Source organism: Aspergillus ibericus, assembly GCF_003184845.1.
Source record: "Aspergillus ibericus CBS 121593 unplaced genomic scaffold BO80scaffold_8, whole genome shotgun sequence".
In the NCBI taxonomy this organism is placed as follows: Eukaryota; Fungi; Ascomycota; class Eurotiomycetes; order Eurotiales; family Aspergillaceae; genus Aspergillus; species Aspergillus ibericus.
In genome coordinates, this window is record NW_020292106.1 from 625,186 (window position 1) to 643,657 (window position 18,472).

The following is an 18,472-nucleotide window of genomic DNA, read 5'->3' on the forward strand; positions in this document are numbered from 1 at the left end:
GGTCGATTGCATCATGAGGCATGCCGCCGGGGGCTGGATCGGCCAAACCCGGCCAGGAATGTCTGGGAACGATTCCGGTCGACATGCCCGGCGTCTTATCTATCTCGTTCTTCACGGCGCCAAGTCCAGAAACCTACACTTACGCACTTGATTGGGATTATCATTGATGGGGTCTGGCTACTATCACAGTCACGTGGCATAACCATGACACAACCCCAAGCCGTCTGGTATATATTGGGGGGCTCGAGCTAGAACAGCCTAAAACGGACGCGCAAGGTGGCCACGGAGTCTGTATGGCGCACCCCTTGCTGGCGACAGGTGGGCGACTTCGCGGCACTCCGACTGTCGGAACGTATGTATACATGCCCGAAGAAGTTTACCGGGATGATGGAGGGTTGGGGGAGGCAAAACCCGGGGTGCAAACTATCATGACATCATGGATGGAGCCAGGTGGTTACGATGCCACGAAAGTGACGGCCCAACAACGTGCGCCTGTTGCCCTTGCATTTTACAGAACTTAAAAGGTCTTCATGGCGACCTGAATACTGCGTGGCCATGACATCCACTTCTGTAGAGAGCTCGTGTTGCTGATAGGTCCCAAAAAAAACGACGCATCTATCAACTGGTGGCAGCTGAGAGCAGTGGTAAAAATAAAAAAGAATGACCTACGCAGGACTCGAACCTGCAATCTCTTGATCCGTAGTCAAGCGCCTTACCATTGGGCCAGCAGGCCTATTTGATGAAAATTGGTTGTTACAAATGGCAATATAGGCTAAAGGTAACGGTTCCACCGGAACCGCCGTGCCGAGTGGAGGCGACTCCAACTCTTCCGGCGGGGCAGTCGGAAACCATGGCCGTCCCAGAGATATCATTCGCACACACTTATCATTCTCAGTTTCATTCATCATCTCATTAGTCAAACCCATCTTTTCCTACGCGATTCTTACACCAGGACAGGGTGAACGCCTCCCAGTGGCACCGTTCTTTTCCGGCGACTGACGTGGGACAGTCATCTGCCCAGCCGAGTCGACAGCCAAGGATGCCGCCAGGACGAATGATGATGTCGGTCGCAAGGTCGCATCCCGGCGAAAATCCGGTCGCCCAGATGCCCAGAGGGTTCCTTGGAATGGGTTGAGTCGGTGGTGGCACGTAGATCGGACCGCTTGGCCGTGTTCTGGAAGCGTTCGGTGCAGGACCACGACAGCATCCCGCCTTGCTTCGATGGATTGTTTGCCATTGCCACACGATCATGCAGGTTCTGCAGCCTGGATGATAGCAGGGGGCAATTATACCAGTCTGCTGCAGTTACGAGCGTGATCATTGTCGCCGCCAGCCTGCACCGATTGGGGGGCGGTTTAGACGGGAAAAAAGAGGCCAGACCCTTCCCTGTCGCAACCCAAAGGCCGGAAGAGCTTCCTCCCGACCTTTGCTCCGCGGAGGCATCGAGTTAGAGCGGTACAACCATGGTCGAGGCGAACCCGTGGATGGGTGGGAGACAACTACCGTAGTACCTCTTCAAGCGATGCAACCCGACGGTGAACCTCGCCGACGGCCCTGATTGGAAGGAGGGAGCACCGAAGGGGGCAGGAATCAAGGGGTTAGTCAGCCTAGCTGGGGGGAAACCGTCGGGACTCGGCACCGCGACGCCGAGTTTGCAGGTGCCCCGGAATGAATGAGGGATAAAAGTGAAAAATGGAAAATGGAAAATGGAAAATGTCCTGTCAGGCTGCGGGCGGTACTAACTAGTGATGATGATGCTGCGGATGATGAGGAGTGATGACATCCAGCCCTCCCTCAAAAGGCTGCAGGCAGAATGGTTGTCTCTTTCCCTTCATATCTTACACTTTATGATCCCGCATATTCTGACTATTCCCACCCCAACGGACATAAATCAGACACACTCACCTTATCTGCTCGTCTACTTCTTCCAGCCAAGGGCAACGGCTAGTCCGTCTGGTTAATTCACGCACAACCCCCCTCCCCAGGTGGATCCTCCACGTTCGGCGTTGTCTCTCATTCTCGCATCGGATTTGGCCGCAGGCAATCGCGGCTTCTGACTTGCCAACCACTGCCAGTGACCACCACTTCGGCCGTGGGGTCGCCTTGGCCTGTGCAGGGGAAAAGTAAGGTTGAACGAGCCATGATAAGTCACTTCCCGGTAAGTCCATGGCGCCCAGTGCCTTCTGGGTTTGGTGTGCTCCGTGGATGGAGCCCGGCCTGGTGGTATGGGACTAAGTGCCAATCAGATTCCTCCCGGTCTGGACTCGAGTAATTAAAGCCCCATCGCATTGGATCATAGGTATGGACTCTGATTCCGATTACTCCTCCCAGTTAGTCGTGCCTTTCTCCAACCACTAACTGTTGGTCTTAGTCCGAACATACTATCTATTCTTCTAGCCCTTCCTCCTCCTCCCTCTCCTCCCTCTCGTACTTACTTGCTTCACTATCCTCTCCTCTCTTCTTCCCTCCTTCTTTCCCTCCTTCCCTCTACCCCCCTCTCCTCTCTATTTCCCTCCCCCCCACCAGTGTAGCCAAACGATGATACCAGGGGTCTTGTGCCTACACGATTGTCGTCTGTGCTTGCACACCCTCCCTAGCGTCCGCTCCCTCACCGGGAAAGGTATGCAACATTGAGGTGCTGAGTCGACACTGAACGCATACTTCTTCGCTTATCCCACATCGGTCCACTACGCTTCGGTATCATCCCTCTATCTCGCCAATCCTACGCTCCAGTCAAAATGAATTTCCGAGAAAAGGTGCGGAAGGTGTTCCGCCGGTCCAGCAGTGGGTCCTCCAAATCCAAGGGCAATGGCATCAAGATCGAATACTATAAACGCCATGAAATCCCCCGCTCCAAGTTCAAGGGCCCTTTCGATCGAGAACATCAACGCAAACTCGCAGCATGGTCATTCGGCGAGGCTCAAGCAGAGCGGCCGCGTTCGCCCGACCTCTGTCTATCCCCGTGTGCGTCAATACCGGACTATCTGAGAGCTCGTTATGAAGAAGACGACGACCTGGCTCCCGATCAGATCCCGACAGCAGCACCAGAAGTAGACGTGACAGTTGGTATGTGGGATGCCTCTCCTCGTCGGCCCTCTGGGACGTCGTCCAGTCTTGACCTATCGTAAACCATACCATGTGTAACGACCGTCTGACCAATCACCAGCATCCCCTTCGGTTTCCCACGACGAATACGCCTGCGGCCGACAAGGAGACAGTGGTTCGTCATCCTCCACAGCCGTGGAGCCCGAAAGCTACAGCGAATCGATGATGACGCTCTATGCCGAAGTCGACCGGCTGGACTCGATCGCCCAGCTGAAGGAAACCATCCGCTACACCTCCCCGGCGTTGCGAGCCATTTCGCCGCCCCCCTTATCGCCCAAGGGGTGTTGCATGCCGTTCTCACCGGAAGACTTGACACGGGCGTTGAACGCCGTGCAGATCTGCTCATAGTACTTTTTAATTCGCTTCCGACTTCCGGCAAGATCTTCGCTTCTTCCCATCACGTGACACCGCCTAAATAGGCTACCGACCCTATCGACGGCCGTCCTTTTTGACTCCTCCGTTCTACCCTAATCCTTCACCCACTATGCGACACAGGTGTGAGCATCTTCCCTTCTTCGACCCCCCCTCGGTGGGTCGTCGAGGGCGACCTTGAATACCCGGCTGTGTTCGAGGCAGCCGTTTTCCCCTCCAGTGACGCAGTCCACGTATGCAAGCCGGCGTGAGGGGCGTCTCGATTATTGCATATTCTGGACCGTGTCTGCCCTTCCACGCATGAGACGAGCGATGTTCGAAAAGCGTCTGTTTTATGCTTTTTGCTTCGTGCATTGCGTTTGAGCGTATACCCATCCAAGCTGCACGTCGTGTGCTGGTGCCTAGTGGGTGCCTACTACTAGCACCGAGGATAATCGCCGGCCACGTACTCCATTGTAATTACTATCTAGAGTAAGGTAGCACCTTCAATGAAATAATCAATATACTGTGTGATTTCTGTAGCATGTGGCCAGCTGAGCCCACTTTAGCATCCAGCCTGACATCCGCCACCACAGCATCACACTGCACTGACCCCATTAATCCAAGCCACTATCGATAACACAGCCCCGGAAAATCAATCTATCTACACCATACATACGGAGGAGAATCCGGTCCTACGGAGTACACGACAGATACACAAAATAGTATGACGTACCACTTACTACTCCGTACTCCCTCCGGAGTTGAGTCACCGCCAAGAATCCAGACCGACACGCCTCCTTTCCCCCTCCCATCCGGGCCAGTTTGATCGGCAATACCATACCCATTAGCCGGATGAACTAGGCTTAATAGCTTACTTGCATCATAGGTATTTTCGTTTCTTGTTTTGGTTTGGTTTCTTTGTTTGGACTTGGGTTTCTAGTTTTGACTCGGACGGAGTACGGATTACGGGGGAAGTAGAAGGACCGTCCGTAGTGCGTACTTTACCTTAGGTAGGGCTTGGTGGGTTTGGTTTGGTGGATAAGGTGAGGCGGAAGTTTATTCTGTTGTTTGTGTTTAGAATTTAGATAGGTGGTGTGTGGGTGGGTGGATGAGCGGTGGTTGGTGCATGGGAACGGAGCTGGAGCAGTAGTGGAAGCTTGTACGATGTATGGGTGTGGGTGGGTGTGTGCTTAGTGTTTGGGGGTATTTTTATTGGTTTATTTGGATTTTATTGGGTGGTGTGCATATGTAGAATGGGATTTAGGACTCGGTTTGTGTATGTGTGTGTGAGTTGAGCTGAGTTGTATATATTATGGTTTGGTGGGTCATCAAATGCAATATAGGTATGTGGCATTTCATATGGGTTCCTTAGCCTTGATCACGTAGTACGATGATGCTCATTCTCTCCTCTTACATTCCGTAAAGGCTATTTGTATGTGATTGGGATTTCTCGTATTATCATTGCTTATCTTTCAGCTGGGGTTGGGTTACATGCTTGCTGACGAAGTAAAATCTTATTGACTAGTTGATCATCATTATTGACTATTGATGATGTTCAGCTGATGCAAGATCGTATATGCTTATTTTGAGAGATATATGCAGGTGTTGGATATATTTTGAATGGATTCAGCTACGGTGGGAATCCCGTCTCGTATAGTGGTGTTCCTGGTTGTGTTCCTGTTGTGTGTAACAGAAATGGTGCATAGTGGTTAGTGAATCACCAGAATGTATTGGTTCATATCTATGGTATCCTTCCTAGTCATCAATCATATCAGGCTGTACATGCATCCGGCCGTCAGATCCCGGAAAGTAAGGCTCGCTTACTCCTCATGGGTCACCGTCATATCCAGAACTTCCACACGGCCTCGGCCGCGTGTCTCGTTGCCCACGAATTCATTCAGACCCTTGAAAGCCCCGGGCTCTGCGAAGCCAATGATCTCCCATTCGTCTCCACCGACCACTTCCTGAGCCTCAATCGATTCGATGTAACTCAAGATCTTGTCCTTGACATTGCTCGGGCCCTTGGCTGGCCCGGCCTCTGCATCAGATTCACCAGCCTCATCGTCCGATTCCTGCTGACGTGACTTCTTAGATCCCTTTCCGCCCTTCTTGTTCGACTTGGCGCCTCCCTTTGACGGCGCCTCCTTCTCTTTCCCACCAGCACCAGCACCCCCAGCCGCAGCACCCTTGACACTCTGTTTCAGGAGCGACACAGGACAAGTAACACGAAGACGCATCCGCGCCCGCATCACAGGAATAGGCTGCCAGGCAATAAGCGCCTTCATCGCATCCAGCGCCTGACTCTTCGCCGACTTATTAGCAGTGACTCCCGTCCACAGCGGTTTCCGAGGCTGAGCCGGGTCGGTCTCTCCCCCATTCGTCTCTCCATTAGCCGGTTGACCCTGCGATTGCTGTTGTCCACTAGCCGAGCTCAACTGGTCCAACGCCTTCGAGATCATTCCCGGAGTGTAGACCCGCTTTGTCGTAGGGTCGACGAGCCGTCCTGACACAATATCCAAGACCTCCTTCTCCACCCGCTCGATAATTTCCTTCCGCTCGCGTTCGCCAACTTGCACTTCGCCCTTTCGTAGAATCTCTTGACGGATCTCATCGGCGGGGGTGTCGGCGCCGAAGGCCTTCGTTAATTCGGCCGAAGGGGCGGTTTGGGCTTTCGAAACGGACAGGAAGATCGTGGGGACTTGGAGGACATTGTCGAGGTCTTTCTCGGCGCCGGAACGGTATTCCAGGAGTTTGTTCTTGTAGCAGGCTAGTTCGAAGCGCTTTTTGCCTGTTCGAGGGAGAGGTTAGTGGGGTTGCGGGGTGGGTTGGGACTTTCATGGGCTCTTTTCAGGATGGGTTTGACATCGCGTATGATCGCACCCAGTTTGGATGAGATTTGTCATAGCATGATGATCGCAAGAAGGATGTGATCTGTAAATAAGACGTACCCTTTTTTAGCCTGACGACTGATACATTGGTGAACTTGATCTGATTTGAGGGTTGATTGATAGGCATCTTGGTGGAGGCTTCTGAGGAGCCGTGAGCCTTCTAAATTATTAAATTCAGTCAAAAAGGAAAAAAAGTCGCTATCTTGTAGTTGCGACAGCAGAGGCTTATGAATGCGCTGAAAAAATCGCTGTTGACAACTTCTTCCAAGCCAGTCACAACAGGCTTTGATTGGAGGAGAGGGCGATGACGCTGGTCCCGTGCCATGCGCTGACTCAGCTGCATGACTCAGCGCGTGACTTCTGCGGCCGGAAGGCACCGGCTTCTGATTGGCCGCCTTCCTTCCTGCTATCAAGGCGTCATCTGCAGCCCAGCGAGTAGACCTCCTCTCTCTCCTCTCCTCTTCTTCTCTCCATCCTCTTCTGGGTTTCCATTGATCACCCGGTAGCTGGTATTCACTCGGATACCTGTTCACTTGGTATTCACGTCTCTGCTCCGTGAGTTTCCTCTATATCTCCCCCGTCGCTCCCTTGATAACATGTGCTGATAAGCTCCCTGTCTGGGTACTCCATCATCCAGACCGCAAGGTCCCCATCGTCTGCCTACACCTTCCATCACCCTTTCGACTTCAGAGCTACCCAAAGGGTATATAACATACAATGAGAGTTCTTCCAGCTGCTTTGCTGGTTGGAGCGGCCACTGCGGCCGTTCCCCCCTTCCAGCAAGTCCTGGGGGGTGGTGCCAAGCAGGCTGCCGATCACAGTGCCGACCATGGTTACGACAGCTTCTCCAAGCCGCTTCACGCGTTTCAGGAGGAGCTGAAGACCCTCTCTGATGAGGCCCGTAAGCTGTGGGATGAGGTTGCCAACTTCTTCCCGGAGAGTCTGGATCAGAACCCCGTCTTCTCTCTCCCGAAGAAGCACAACCGCCGTCCTGACTCTCACTGGGACCACATCGTCCGTGGCTCCGACGTTCAGGACGTCTGGGTCACTGGAAGTAGCGGTGAGAAGGAGCGGGAGATCGACGGAAAGCTGGAGGCCTATGATCTCAGAGTCAAGAAGGCCAATCCTAGCTCTCTCGGCATTGACCCCGGCGTCAAGCAGTACACTGGTTATCTCGACGATAACGAGAACGACAAGCACCTGTTTTACTGTAAGTTATTGCTTCACTAGAGATTCATCTCAGACTGCGGATTCTAATCCGGCACAGGGTTCTTCGAATCGCGTAATGACCCTAAGAATGACCCCGTTGTTTTGTGGCTCAACGGTGGCCCCGGGTGCTCTTCCCTCACCGGTCTGTTCATGGAGCTCGGCCCTAGCAGCATTGATAAGAAGCTCAAGCCGATCTACAATGATTACGCTTGGAACTCCAACGCCTCCGTGATCTTCCTTGATCAGCCCGTCAATGTTGGTTACTCCTACAGTAACTCCGCTGTCAGCGACACGGTCGCTGCTGGCAAGGACGTCTACGCCCTGCTTACCCTCTTCTTCAAACAATTCCCCGAGTATGCGACTCAGGACTTCCACATCGCCGGTGAATCTTATGCCGGCCACTACATTCCCGTTTTTGCTTCGGAGATCCTGTCTCACAAGAAGCGCAACATCAACCTCCAGTCTGTTCTGATCGGTAACGGTCTCACCGACGGTTACACTCAGTACGAATACTACCGCCCCATGGCCTGTGGTGACGGTGGCTACCCTGCTGTCTTGGACGAGGCTTCCTGCCAGGCCATGGACAATGCCCTGCCTCGTTGCCGTTCTATGATCGAGTCCTGCTACAAGTCCGAGAGCGCTTGGGTCTGTGTCCCTGCCTCGATCTACTGTAACAACGCCCTCCTCGCCCCCTACCAGCGCACCGGCCAGAACGTCTACGATGTTCGTGGCAAGTGTGAGGATAGCTCTAACCTCTGCTACTCGGCTATGGGCTACGTCAGCGACTACCTGAACCAGCCTGAGGTCATCGAGGCTGTTGGCGCTGAGGTCGACGGTTACGACTCGTGCAACTTTGATATCAACCGCAACTTCCTCTTCCACGGTGACTGGATGAAGCCCTACCACCGCCTCGTCCCCGGTCTCCTGGAGCAGATCCCTGTCTTGATCTATGCCGGCGATGCCGATTTCATCTGCAACTGGCTGGGCAACAAGGCCTGGACTGAAGCTCTGGAATGGCCCGGCCAGACCGAATATGCCGCTCTTGAGCTGGAGGACCTGACCGTGATTGACAACGAGTCCAAGGGTAAGAAGATCGGCCAGGTCAAGTCGTATGGCAACTTCACCTTCATGCGTCTCTATGGCGGTGGCCACATGGTCCCCATGGACCAGCCCGAGGCCAGTCTCGAGTTCTTCAACCGCTGGTTGGGAGGTGAATGGTTCTAGAGCAGATTTGCCACCAGCGATTAGACTGCGTGCTCCTTGCGTGACTGCATATGTTTCTAACGATAGTTGAGGATGCTTCCAATGCCCACTAGTTCCAGTTATGTTGCATGAAATATATGGTACTGTCACTAGTGTTATGCAATATTGTACTTCGTATAAGAATGAATTGATCTACCTACCAACATGCACATTCGTAGTTCGAAGACTAATGTTAGTCTACAGTATCTGAATACCTACTAGGCATGCAAACGACCACTACCCAGACTAGAGTGAGCCTATCCATGACCCACTGACTGGCGTCCGTGGATGGAATCAAGATGAGGGAGGTGATTCAGTATTCATTCATATTGGTATGATTCTTTTCATTTCGGACTCGGCATGTTCTATGATTCCGGTCCCAGGAAGATTCGTTAAAACACACCAACATACAAAAGGAATCCTCCTTCCCACGATCCACTCCAGCAAGTACGAAGAAACAAACGCAGATATGACCCCGATGATGTTTTTAGTTCTTCTTCTTGCTGACACCGACGGTGCGTCCACGACGACCGGTGGTCTTGGTGTGCTGACCGCGGACACGGAGACCCCAGTAGTGACGGAGACCACGGTGGGAGCGGATCTTCTTGAGGCGCTCAAGGTCCTCACGGATCTTGCTGTCGAGGGAGTTGGACACAACCTGGAAGTCCTTGCCATCGGTGATGTCGCGCTGTCTGTTCAGGAACCAGGTGGGGATCTTGTACTGGGTGGGGTTCTGGAGGATGGTGACAATGCGCTCGAGCTCTTCGGTGGTGAGTTCACCGGCGCTGTATAGTAATCACGTTAACTGCTGTTCTGTATTCCTCATGGCGTCTTCCTCATCCTCCTTCTTTTGTCGGAATCTCGTATCATCATCGTAGGAATCGTCAAACGTACCGCTTGCTGAGGTCAACATCGGCCTTCTTGCAGACCAAGTTGGAGTAACGGCGACCAACACCCTTGATCTGGGTCAAGGCGTACATGATCTTCTGCTTACCGTCAACATTGGTGTTGAGCAGACGCAGGATGTACTGGAAGTTCGTCTTCTCGCCGGACACGAGCGCTAAAAAATCGAAAAGAATCCGCAGTCAGCCATTTTGTTCCTTATCGAGTTGTTGTGTAGCAAAAATTATCACTGCATCCGATTCCGCCGCTGCCGTGTTTCTCCTTCGATGATTTTTGAAACCTCCCAGCGATCATTTCATTTCATATTTTTTCCATCGGGCAAAAACGAACAGCGACGAAATGCAAATGCAGTTCTGGATTCCGATTCAGGGTTTCATTCACGTACACATGATGGGCGATGGCGCGAGGGACCGCGATTGATTGTCGACAGCGAGAGGGATGAGGAAGGAGGTGAAATCGAGGCGCTTGCGAGTGCTTCTTCCAACTTTGCTCTCAGCCCGTTGTGGGATCGGGTAAGCTGGCGCCTAGCCTGTTTGGGCATGGTGCGCTTAAGGGCTCGCTTGTGAGGGGCGCTAGCCCGGAAAGGGGTATATTGTCACTTGATCGTAATCTACACGTGATAGAGAGTTTTGGTACGGTATCTTGGGTATCTTATCTTACGCCGGAGCCTTCCCTCTTACATACTTCGGGTCTTTTGGTGTTTGGCAGATGACTTTGCATCTATCCTTGTAGGATAATGCCTACATTATTTCTTAGTTGATACTATGATTTGCGACAGTCTTGGAGTTACAATAAAACGAGGTCCAGCCATTAAACGAATTTATTCAATGCCCCTCTAGGCATGAGCGAAGCACTGACTGCCCAGAAACTACATGGTTTCTAACACGATCACTGATATCTTCTCTGAGAGCCATGACCTGGATGTTCCTGTTGATGCCGATACACTCTTTCATATTGTAATGAAGCATTCTCAGCGAGGATCTTTGAGGAGCCATGTTCCATTAGTTGACAGCTCCATGATACTCGTCCGGTCTGCAGCCGCGAACAGTGCAGCATGCCTTTCTTTCGGAAGCTTCAGATATTGGCTTTTCGATATATCATGCAGATCGGAAAATGCCATATAACATCAATGCTGGTGTTCATGATCATTCTCTTGGCAAAAGCTTATTAAACTTTAATGAAGCATATAGATGATGTTCGTATATTCGAAACTGACTTTGATGAGTGATGGATACAGATAATGGAAGGAGCAGGCTCAGGGACCCGCCAGATAACAATGGACAACACATGGCTAGATCGTCAGATACCTTGGAGTATTCCTACAGCATATACACATTTTTCCAAAGCCAAAGCATTATATACTCCTTCGTCATCCTCTTTATTCATCCAACATCACTCAACATCGCTCAGCATCACCCTGACAATAGTTCAACCCACGAGCACTCAACGCCCCTCATCCTACACATCACAGCTTCAACATGCCAAAGACTGTGCTTAAATATATCCACCCCCTATGTGGATTTCCACTATATGATGCCAATAGACTACAAGAGCCTCCTAGTGGGGCCAACATCTGTGGGATGACGAAGAAAGACCTCGTGGTAAAGTTGAACAAAACGCGTGTTCCTTACATGGACTTACTGGAATTTCATGCCTGGGGATACATTCAGGGGGCCTACCGGTATCGCAGAGATATGCGCAAGGCTGATAAGATCGCGGCGTTGATCAAAATTCTCTACAATCAAGATGATAAACACCGACCTCGCTCCCTGGAGGAACTGTATGATGTTAGCAGGGACACAGGGCCTAGACTGTTGAAACCTGCTGTCGCCACTGAAGATCTCCTTCCTATCAGTCGTTATTATCCGTCGCCCCCCGCGCCAAATACACAGGTGAAGCCCGGCTTCGTCAGACCAATCGATGCTCCCGATTTCATTTCGGACGTTTTCTTGGAGAGAATGGCTGAAAAGAGTGTTGTGGAACCCGAACTGGAAAATCAACCAAGCGACAAAGAGACTGTTGGCCATGGTGATGAGGAGCAGCAAGCAGAAGCTTCTCGCCATCTTGAGGATACGCAACCAGAAGAACAGATTTCCCTTTCGGAGCAGGGTGTTATGTATGAGCAGCTTGAGAAGCAATTCATTGACTATGACCCTCAAGTCCCTGCCTTTGAGGACCTCCCGGCTGAGAATCAAGCGTCCGCCGGACCAAGCATCGAACACCCGATGGAGCGTTCTACAATGACCCAGGGACAGAGCAGAGTTGCCGCTGGGAAACAGAGGGTGGCAGATGTTGCGCATATCTCCGAAGACTGGGATATGGAAGAAGAAATTCAAGATGCGACTCAAGGTCCGACTCAAGGTGCAACTCGAGGTGCGAGACGAAGTGCAAGCCAGGGTGCAAGCCAGGAGGCAAGTCAAGAGGCAAGTCAAGATGAACTCCATATCAATATTAGAGTACCGGCGATTGATAGAGAAGCACACCTGCCACTTGTTGAGGCGATAGAGCGTGTTGTCATGAATTTCGCTTATTCTGGACTTGAACGTGATCCAACTGCTGCCTCTCTAGAAGCAGCACGGCCTTATGTTACCGCCACAGAAGGGAAATGCTTGACAAGTGCCATCTTTGGCTCATTCCCAGCAACATCTCAGGTGCAGCTTGCCCCCAACCCCTGGGCGAGTAACAGTCTGCACTTCGATAAGAATGGCCATGTTTACCCTTACCGAGGCCGTGGACCCGTGTGGAGCAACTGTTCAAGTGCTGTCGACTGTGCTATCGTGGCAGGTCGACTGCTGGACGCTGGGTCCACAAAGGTCGACCGCGATTGGCAGGGCTGGCAGGACACATTTACCCCTGTCGAGCGAGCCTTCATCGAGGCGACAGATTTGAACTGGGATGTGTGTCCTTTGGAGAAGAGCATCGAACTGAGAGACCGCTTCCTGCAGCTCGTACAACCTGACAATGCCCCAAGAGAGGATATCCAAGCTCTACGAGATATCTGGCACAGGTCTACGCACAATTTCGACCAATTTCGCCCCGATTTCATAGAGATTATGGATCCCTGTCAGTGCAGTGCTCCTATAGGCAGCAATACATCTAGTGGACATACCTCTATAGGATCATCTGAGCTGGAAAGCAGTTATGACGGCCTCGACCTGCAGGATGCGCTTTCTCGGTTGTTAGCCATCTCCAGCAAGGTACCTTGTAAAAGGTGTGGCAACGAGTCCGTGAATTGCAGGAAAAGATATAGGAAGCTACCATTGCGTCTCGCAGTAGAGCCTGGCCCTAATATGATTATCCAATCACATTGCCAAGATCTTACTCTTGCGTATCCCGATGAACATGGAAGAGAGCAAATCGCCTCATACCGCTGGTTAGGAGGGATCTACTCCCACAAGAACCACATGCGCCTCTACTGGAACGATGTCAATCGCGGGGAGCATGACAACACAGGAATGCTCCGTATGTATGATAGTACCGAGAACCTCGGAGTCATCGTTGGTGGTATAGCCCCAGCCAGCCGGGCGGACCGAGTACCCGAGGAATACTGGCGAGGCAAGGAGATACCGCTGCTCTTCTACGAACGGATCATGAATCCCAACATGGAGGACCTCCATGTGGCCTTGAGCGCAGTAAACAACATGCTTCAAGTCAGTGAACAGGGGAAGCTCATCCTTCAGCAGAACCCAGGATGGGCCCTGTCGGGAGACCTGGGGGGCCAGGACGTGTATCCATGGAAACCATTTCTCCCTCCACTTGCGAGACGCTTCAACGCAATGTTGACCCCGGCGACTCCACAAGTAGTATCCCAAGTCCTCAATACTCTCGTGGCCGGAGTTGATGTGCAACCGACTGGCATGCTGGCTCGTTCCAGCGACTCAGGTAGAGTGCCGGCGCAACCAGGACCTGCATACTATCCAAGCTCCCTACTCCCTCCACCTGTGGCATCTTTTCCCGCCTCAAGCACGACCCCGGGCACCGCGGATGCAACGATGACCTCTCCACCCGATATGGCGAATTCCGCATGGAGATTGGCAGGCTGTCCGCTACCCAAGCTAGCTTCCCGCCCTCCGCCTCCATATCCAATTCCTCCTATGAGAGCTTTACCGAATTATCCACCTTTAGGATCCCAGCCCTTCCCTGCTCGCCCTCTCGCCCCTAGCCTTCACCCTTTGCGTGGTTCCAGGGTTGGTGATTCACGCCACAGGCCCCATCTCGGCCAACATCATACAATGACGGGTATGCAACAGGTGGGCCTAGGTCTATCGACGGAAGGAGCGAGCATGAGCGACAACCCGGACAATGCAAATGCTTTCAATGCCAACGCTCCTTATTCCCACCGCAGGTACGGTAGCTACCACAGCCATCGTGGAGACCCTAGCGGGTGACATTGCGTGGAACCTACACACCGAGACCAACTAGAGGCTGATGGGATACCCTCGTCCAGGTACAGAGAAAAACGGTCTATTGCTAAAATTACCTTAAGGTCTAGAATGAGCGCCTGTGATGTAGCTGTGCGTGCGTGCGTGCTTTCTTTCGAATGAATGATAATATTATGAATGTAAATTTGTTAGTTCGTAGTTGACGAGTGCATGTCTGTAGAAATAGTCTGCTGTTGATACTGAGTAAAGTGGATCCGAATCTGGGGTAACGGAAATCAGTTTGGCTGCCAGACCTTCCACAATTGCACTGCTTCAACAATACGGGGTATGCTCGAACCCTACGGAGTACTCCGTACTAAAGACAAAACTCACTAGCAAGGATGTGCTTGAGCAATGACTGGACTGGCTGTTGAACGCGTCGCCAGCATGCGGGCTGGGCCAATGACGGCCGGGACAAAGTCAGCGCATGGACTTCCCCGCATTCGATCCCCGGCCCTTTTCTCGACCCTTGTGCCCCTTCTTTCACTCCCTCTATTCTACTTTCTACGATCTGACTTCTTTCAAATCATCATAAAACATCCGTTGAGATCTATTAATCTGGCAATATACATGCTGCTCTCTCTATCCAATCTCTCTAGAACCCTTCTATGGTATATCGAATCATGATCCTCCCAAACAAACAGAAATCTACAGCCGGGCCCGCGGGGCCTTGGGCTTCCTCGGGGGTCCAGTGGGCGTGTTGCTCTTCTTGGGAGCAGAGATGTATCCTCCCTTGACGTTGTCGGTGTTGAGAATAGCATCGTTCTCATCCCGTCGGATACCCAGCTCAACTAACTTTGCAAACGCCTTGGCAAAGTGATCAAAGAACAAGTCCTTGTCCTCTGCATACCGCTCCACCCACTGTCGGAATGATGGGTCCGTCTTGAGGGCCACATCGGTGGGCAGCATCATCAACAACTCGTCTCCCTCCTCCGCGTCCGGATCCTCATACACAAACTGGCTCATCCCGTTCGCCAATTTCCGGGGCGTCCACTTCAGCTGCAACAATAACTTGAAGAACTGGTTGGAGAATCGCGTCGGGTTGTTCACCCAGGGTCCCTCGAAGCCACTGCGGTCGGTGTGACACCGACCCAGGTTGTGTCCTCCTGCCAACGCCACGATCTCCTGGTCGTTGAAGCCCATCCGGTTGAAGATAAAACGGAGGTGATCTGCACCTTGTGCACCGTCAGGAAGACGGCCACGAGGCGGGACCTTGGAGTCATCGACCAGGTCGGTCCGACCGGGCTTCCACTCAACCTCGGGCCCGCCCAGCTCCTTGATCGCCACGACACCTGCTAACGTCCACAGATCGGAGTATGTGATCCACGGGTGCTTCTCCTTGACTGGCTCTAGAAATGCTCGACCGTATTGCAGACCTGCGTTGGACGGATCGCCACCCTCTGCTTCATATCGCATGCCCGCGCCGTTGCTGCCGCCCGTGTCGGTTTCGGCGTCGTAGGTACCGGCGGAGTGCCTAAGGGGTTAGTGGCAATGACACAGAAACGATTCAACAAACTCACCATGCCAGACGGACAAACACTGGACCGGCGCTTCCATCGTCGTAATCGGGTTTCTTCAGTTGTGCGACAATGTCCTTGCGGACGGCGGCATAATCGCCTGGGCTGCTCATCTCGGCCGATAGATCGTTGTCTGGGGTAGCGCCGGTGGGTCGGATACAAGAAGACTTCGCGCGCTGGAAGTGTTGAGCGATACAAGAGAGCGACAATTGACGATCAAAAGAGGGATTGAGGGATTATTCACGGAGATATGGAAGAGGACGGAGTAAAGTGGCTTAGGGATGCTTTTGTTGGCACATGAAGGGATGGCGACCAGTGGATCCGCGGCCCGAATAATTGATCGAGGCAAAAGCCGAGGTTCATCGCCAGGGCGGCGACCGGCCCCGTCTTTGGGAACATCTCTGCCATTCAGATTGCCCGCAGACCAATGCTTATCGGTCTTGCTGATTGGACGGGTTCCTTGGTTCGCTGACCCATCTTCATATGAAGAGGCGACATCTGCTGAATCGTCGCGATCATGTGGTGGGCTGCAGCATTCGCAGTGGAATAATGATGACTGGGTTATTTACGCGTGCTTCTTGCTCTGTCTGGGCTCATTTCAGGCTGGCCAATAGCGGCTAGCCTCGGATTTGGGTTCCCGTCTGCCAGACAACGGCGTACGGCCGGGTGAAGTCGCAATGCGAAGCAGCAACATGTGTGGTACGGTTCCTACGTGCAACTTTGCAAATATGGCAGAAAGCCATTCAAATGGTGGCCAGCTGGAGCCAGTCAAAGTATATTAAATATTCTTCCAGTATTAGTGGCTCCGTGACTATGTCTGATGAGCCCGATGATCTATGCTCTATTCTATGCACTCTATCCCATACAGGATGATCATTCGGAGACCTTTTCAATCTGATCATCTTTCTGGCCCGACCTTGGTCTACTCTTGATGAGGTAGAGCAAACTGGTTGCAACTCCGAGCCCGCCAAGTCCGATACCCAGATACAGAGCTGAGCGATAACCTTTGAGCGTGTCATGGAACGTTGTGCCACCATTGTTCACATGCACCTCGACCGTTCCTGCGAACCCAAGGCCCAAGGAGATACTATAGTTCACAACCGTCGTGACCAGCGACGCAGCCACACCTTGGTGGCGACGCCCCACTGCATTCGACAAAACGACCGTGGCAGCAGGGAATGACATGTCCATTCCCCATGGAGTGACCACGAGCGACACGAACGTCAACGCCCAGTATGTCTGATGAACTGGAGCGATGGCCGCGAAGAGATTGCCCAGAGTGAAGGCCATCATGGCGATGAACATGATCCAACCCGGGCGCAACTTCGCCATGAGAATTCCGGTCGTGAAGGAGGCCGTCAGTCCCGACAAGGTGGGCGGGACGAACTGCGCCGATGCCAGCAATGGCGTTATTCCCCGGATATTCTCCAGGAACCGCCAGAGGTAGTAGACCCAGATGCCGAAGCTGGCCCAGCCAAACGCAATACAGCCCAGGATGAAGCAGACATCGAGATCCAGCGCTTGGAATGGGATGAGCGGCTCGGACGCGTACTTGATCTCCCAGACGAAGAACAAGGCCAGGATGATTGCGCCGATGATCAGCAGCACGTACACATACACCTCCTGCCATCCTACCACGGGGCCTTGATTCCATGCGATATTGATCAAGACCAGACCGGTCACTCCCAGGGTTGCTCCAATGACGTCCAACTCGAACACCAGCTCCTTCAGCGACATGCCTTTTGCCACTGACATCGAAGACGGGATCGCCAGGGCCGACATGACCGCCAACACGGCACAATAAATCGCCATCGACCAGAACGTCCACGGCCACCAGGCGAGCTGCGAGAACAGCGAGGCAATCACCGCTCCAGCGACGGCCCCGTTCGGCGCGGTAGCCCCGAACAGCGAAAAGACCATGTACTTCTTCTTACCCGGTCGGTAGGTGGCACCCAGCAGCGCCAGACCATTGGGAAGTAGCATCGCAGGTCCCAATCCCTGTAGCGTGCGCGCAAAGACGAACAGGATGTAGTTGGAATAGACACTCAACCCTGCAACCAAGGACCAAATGGCGAACCAGACCCAGCCGATGATATAGAGAGTGCGGTACCCGAAGATGTCACCGCAGCGACCGAAGAAAAGAATGAAAGTTCCGACAGTCAGGGAGTAGCCTGCGATCAGCCAGCTGGAGAGACCGGGATTGGTGATGTTGAAGCTGTCGCTGATGATCTCAAGTGGGGCGAGGGTGTTTCCGAGAGCAGCCTGGGTCATGAACTGCGACATGCAGACGACAAAGACGAAGACGATCTCATGGAGGGGCGAGAAGGTTTGGACGGCAGAGCGAATAGATTCCGAGCGCGTGAGAGTGCGCTCGACATCTATGTCGTCGGCCAATTTTGGTGTATCGGTCATGGTGATCCAGCTGTCGCCTCCGGCTACGAGAGATGAAGAGGGAGAGTGGCGCCGCGGCGACCAGGCATGAAGAGTCGATCCCGGCTGAAAGTGACACGGGTATTGGTTCCCGATGAGTTTGTTTGGCTTTAAGTTTTTTTTCCCCTTCACTTTTTCCTTCACTTTTTTTTTTACCTCTTAAGATCTGGGCTTCATTGCTTTGTCAAGCTGATGTCACCCTAAGGTGGGAAAAAAAAAGATTAACAAGTGGGAAAAGTGGAAATGAGTGGAGACGACCGGCTGCTTCTGATTTCTTCTACTGCCGTTTCCCCTGGCTCAGTGGCTCAATCGTGCCTTTTATCTTGTCTCGGTGAACTTGGGACCACTATCTGGGTGGGGATTGATTCCTAGCTGATTAGCTGTTCTGGGTTAATGTGCTGCA

General features: G+C 52.6%; 7 protein-coding genes and 1 non-coding gene across 8 annotated transcripts; 3 read left to right on the forward strand and 5 right to left on the reverse strand.

Moving 5' to 3' along the window:
* Nucleotides 1-661: 661 nt before the first annotated feature.
* On the reverse strand, nt 662-733 carry BO80DRAFT_t81. Its single transcript has one exon. It is a non-coding gene; the product is annotated as a tRNA-Arg (tRNA).
* Nucleotides 734-2,489: 1,756 nt separating this feature from the next.
* Nucleotides 2,490-3,510, forward strand: BO80DRAFT_273603 (uncharacterized protein). The gene is made up of 2 exons (XM_025714855.1): nt 2,490-3,066; nt 3,167-3,510. Exons 1-2 carry the CDS (start codon nt 2,739-2,741, stop codon nt 3,451-3,453), a joined length of 615 nt encoding a protein of 204 aa, XP_025578213.1. The 5' UTR covers nt 2,490-2,738; the 3' UTR covers nt 3,454-3,510.
* Nucleotides 3,511-5,170: 1,660 nt separating this feature from the next.
* On the reverse strand, nt 5,171-6,601 carry BO80DRAFT_376160 (guanine nucleotide exchange factor SDO1). Its single transcript, XM_025716650.1, has 2 exons — nt 6,408-6,601; nt 5,171-6,247 (listed from the first exon to the last, which is right to left on the reverse strand). Exons 1-2 carry the CDS (start codon nt 6,472-6,474, stop codon nt 5,280-5,282), a joined length of 1,035 nt encoding a protein of 344 aa, XP_025578214.1. The 5' UTR covers nt 6,475-6,601; the 3' UTR covers nt 5,171-5,279.
* Nucleotides 6,602-6,844: 243 nt separating this feature from the next.
* On the forward strand, nt 6,845-8,969 carry cp3 (carboxypeptidase C PRC1). Its single transcript, XM_025718899.1, has 3 exons — nt 6,845-6,902; nt 6,985-7,557; nt 7,615-8,969. The coding sequence occupies exons 2-3, from the start codon at nt 7,065-7,067 to the stop codon at nt 8,778-8,780; spliced, it is 1,659 nt and encodes a 552-aa protein (XP_025578215.1). The 5' UTR covers nt 6,845-6,902; nt 6,985-7,064; the 3' UTR covers nt 8,781-8,969.
* On the reverse strand, nt 8,890-10,132 carry BO80DRAFT_422801 (40S ribosomal protein uS13). Its single transcript, XM_025718900.1, has 3 exons — nt 10,087-10,132; nt 9,693-9,858; nt 8,890-9,583 (listed from the first exon to the last, which is right to left on the reverse strand). The coding sequence occupies exons 1-3, from the start codon at nt 10,088-10,090 to the stop codon at nt 9,286-9,288; spliced, it is 468 nt and encodes a 155-aa protein (XP_025578216.1). The 5' UTR covers nt 10,091-10,132; the 3' UTR covers nt 8,890-9,285.
* A 1,047-nt stretch (nt 10,133-11,179) lies between these two features.
* Nucleotides 11,180-13,396, forward strand: BO80DRAFT_349169 (uncharacterized protein; the record flags this gene model as incomplete). The annotated part of the gene is made up of 2 exons (XM_025715491.1): nt 11,180-11,719; nt 12,113-13,396. Coding segments are annotated over 2 exons (1,824 nt in total), but the record flags the coding sequence as incomplete, so codon positions are not given.
* Nucleotides 13,397-14,760: 1,364 nt separating this feature from the next.
* Nucleotides 14,761-15,771, reverse strand: BO80DRAFT_422805 (peroxidase). Its single transcript, XM_025718901.1, has 2 exons — nt 15,643-15,771; nt 14,761-15,596 (listed from the first exon to the last, which is right to left on the reverse strand). The coding sequence occupies exons 1-2, from the start codon at nt 15,750-15,752 to the stop codon at nt 14,771-14,773; spliced, it is 936 nt and encodes a 311-aa protein (XP_025578218.1). The 5' UTR covers nt 15,753-15,771; the 3' UTR covers nt 14,761-14,770.
* A 680-nt stretch (nt 15,772-16,451) lies between these two features.
* BO80DRAFT_422806 (MFS transporter) lies at nt 16,452-18,331 on the reverse strand. The gene has a single exon (XM_025718902.1). The coding sequence runs from the start codon at nt 18,049-18,051 to the stop codon at nt 16,513-16,515; it is 1,539 nt and encodes a 512-aa protein (XP_025578219.1). The 5' UTR covers nt 18,052-18,331; the 3' UTR covers nt 16,452-16,512.
* Nucleotides 18,332-18,472: the final 141 nt, after the last annotated feature.

Excerpts from the sequence above, each read along its gene's own strand:
- BO80DRAFT_273603 (XM_025714855.1), top strand. The coding sequence starts at position 2,739 with ATGAATTTCCGAGAAAAGGTGCGGAAGGTGTTCCGCCGGTCCAGCAGT. Across the intron at positions 3,067-3,166 it reads AGAAGTAGACGTGACAGTTG|CATCCCCTTCGGTTTCCCAC; the intron begins GTATGTGGGATG and ends ACCAATCACCAG.
- BO80DRAFT_376160 (XM_025716650.1), bottom strand. The coding sequence starts at position 6,474 with ATGCCTATCAATCAACCCTCAAATCAGATCAAGTTCACCAATGTATCA. Across the intron at positions 6,248-6,407 it reads AGTCGTCAGGCTAAAAAAGG|GCAAAAAGCGCTTCGAACTA; the intron begins GTACGTCTTATT and ends TCCCTCGAACAG.
- cp3 (XM_025718899.1), top strand. The coding sequence starts at position 7,065 with ATGAGAGTTCTTCCAGCTGCTTTGCTGGTTGGAGCGGCCACTGCGGCC. Across the intron at positions 7,558-7,614 it reads CGACAAGCACCTGTTTTACT|GGTTCTTCGAATCGCGTAAT; the intron begins GTAAGTTATTGC and ends AATCCGGCACAG.
- BO80DRAFT_422801 (XM_025718900.1), bottom strand. Across the intron at positions 9,584-9,692 it reads GATGTTGACCTCAGCAAGCG|CGCCGGTGAACTCACCACCG; the intron begins GTACGTTTGACG and ends ATTACTATACAG.
- BO80DRAFT_422805 (XM_025718901.1), bottom strand. The coding sequence starts at position 15,752 with ATGAGCAGCCCAGGCGATTATGCCGCCGTCCGCAAGGACATTGTCGCA. Across the intron at positions 15,597-15,642 it reads GTGTTTGTCCGTCTGGCATG|GCACTCCGCCGGTACCTACG; the intron begins GTGAGTTTGTTG and ends CTAACCCCTTAG.
- BO80DRAFT_422806 (XM_025718902.1), bottom strand. The coding sequence starts at position 18,051 with ATGACCGATACACCAAAATTGGCCGACGACATAGATGTCGAGCGCACT.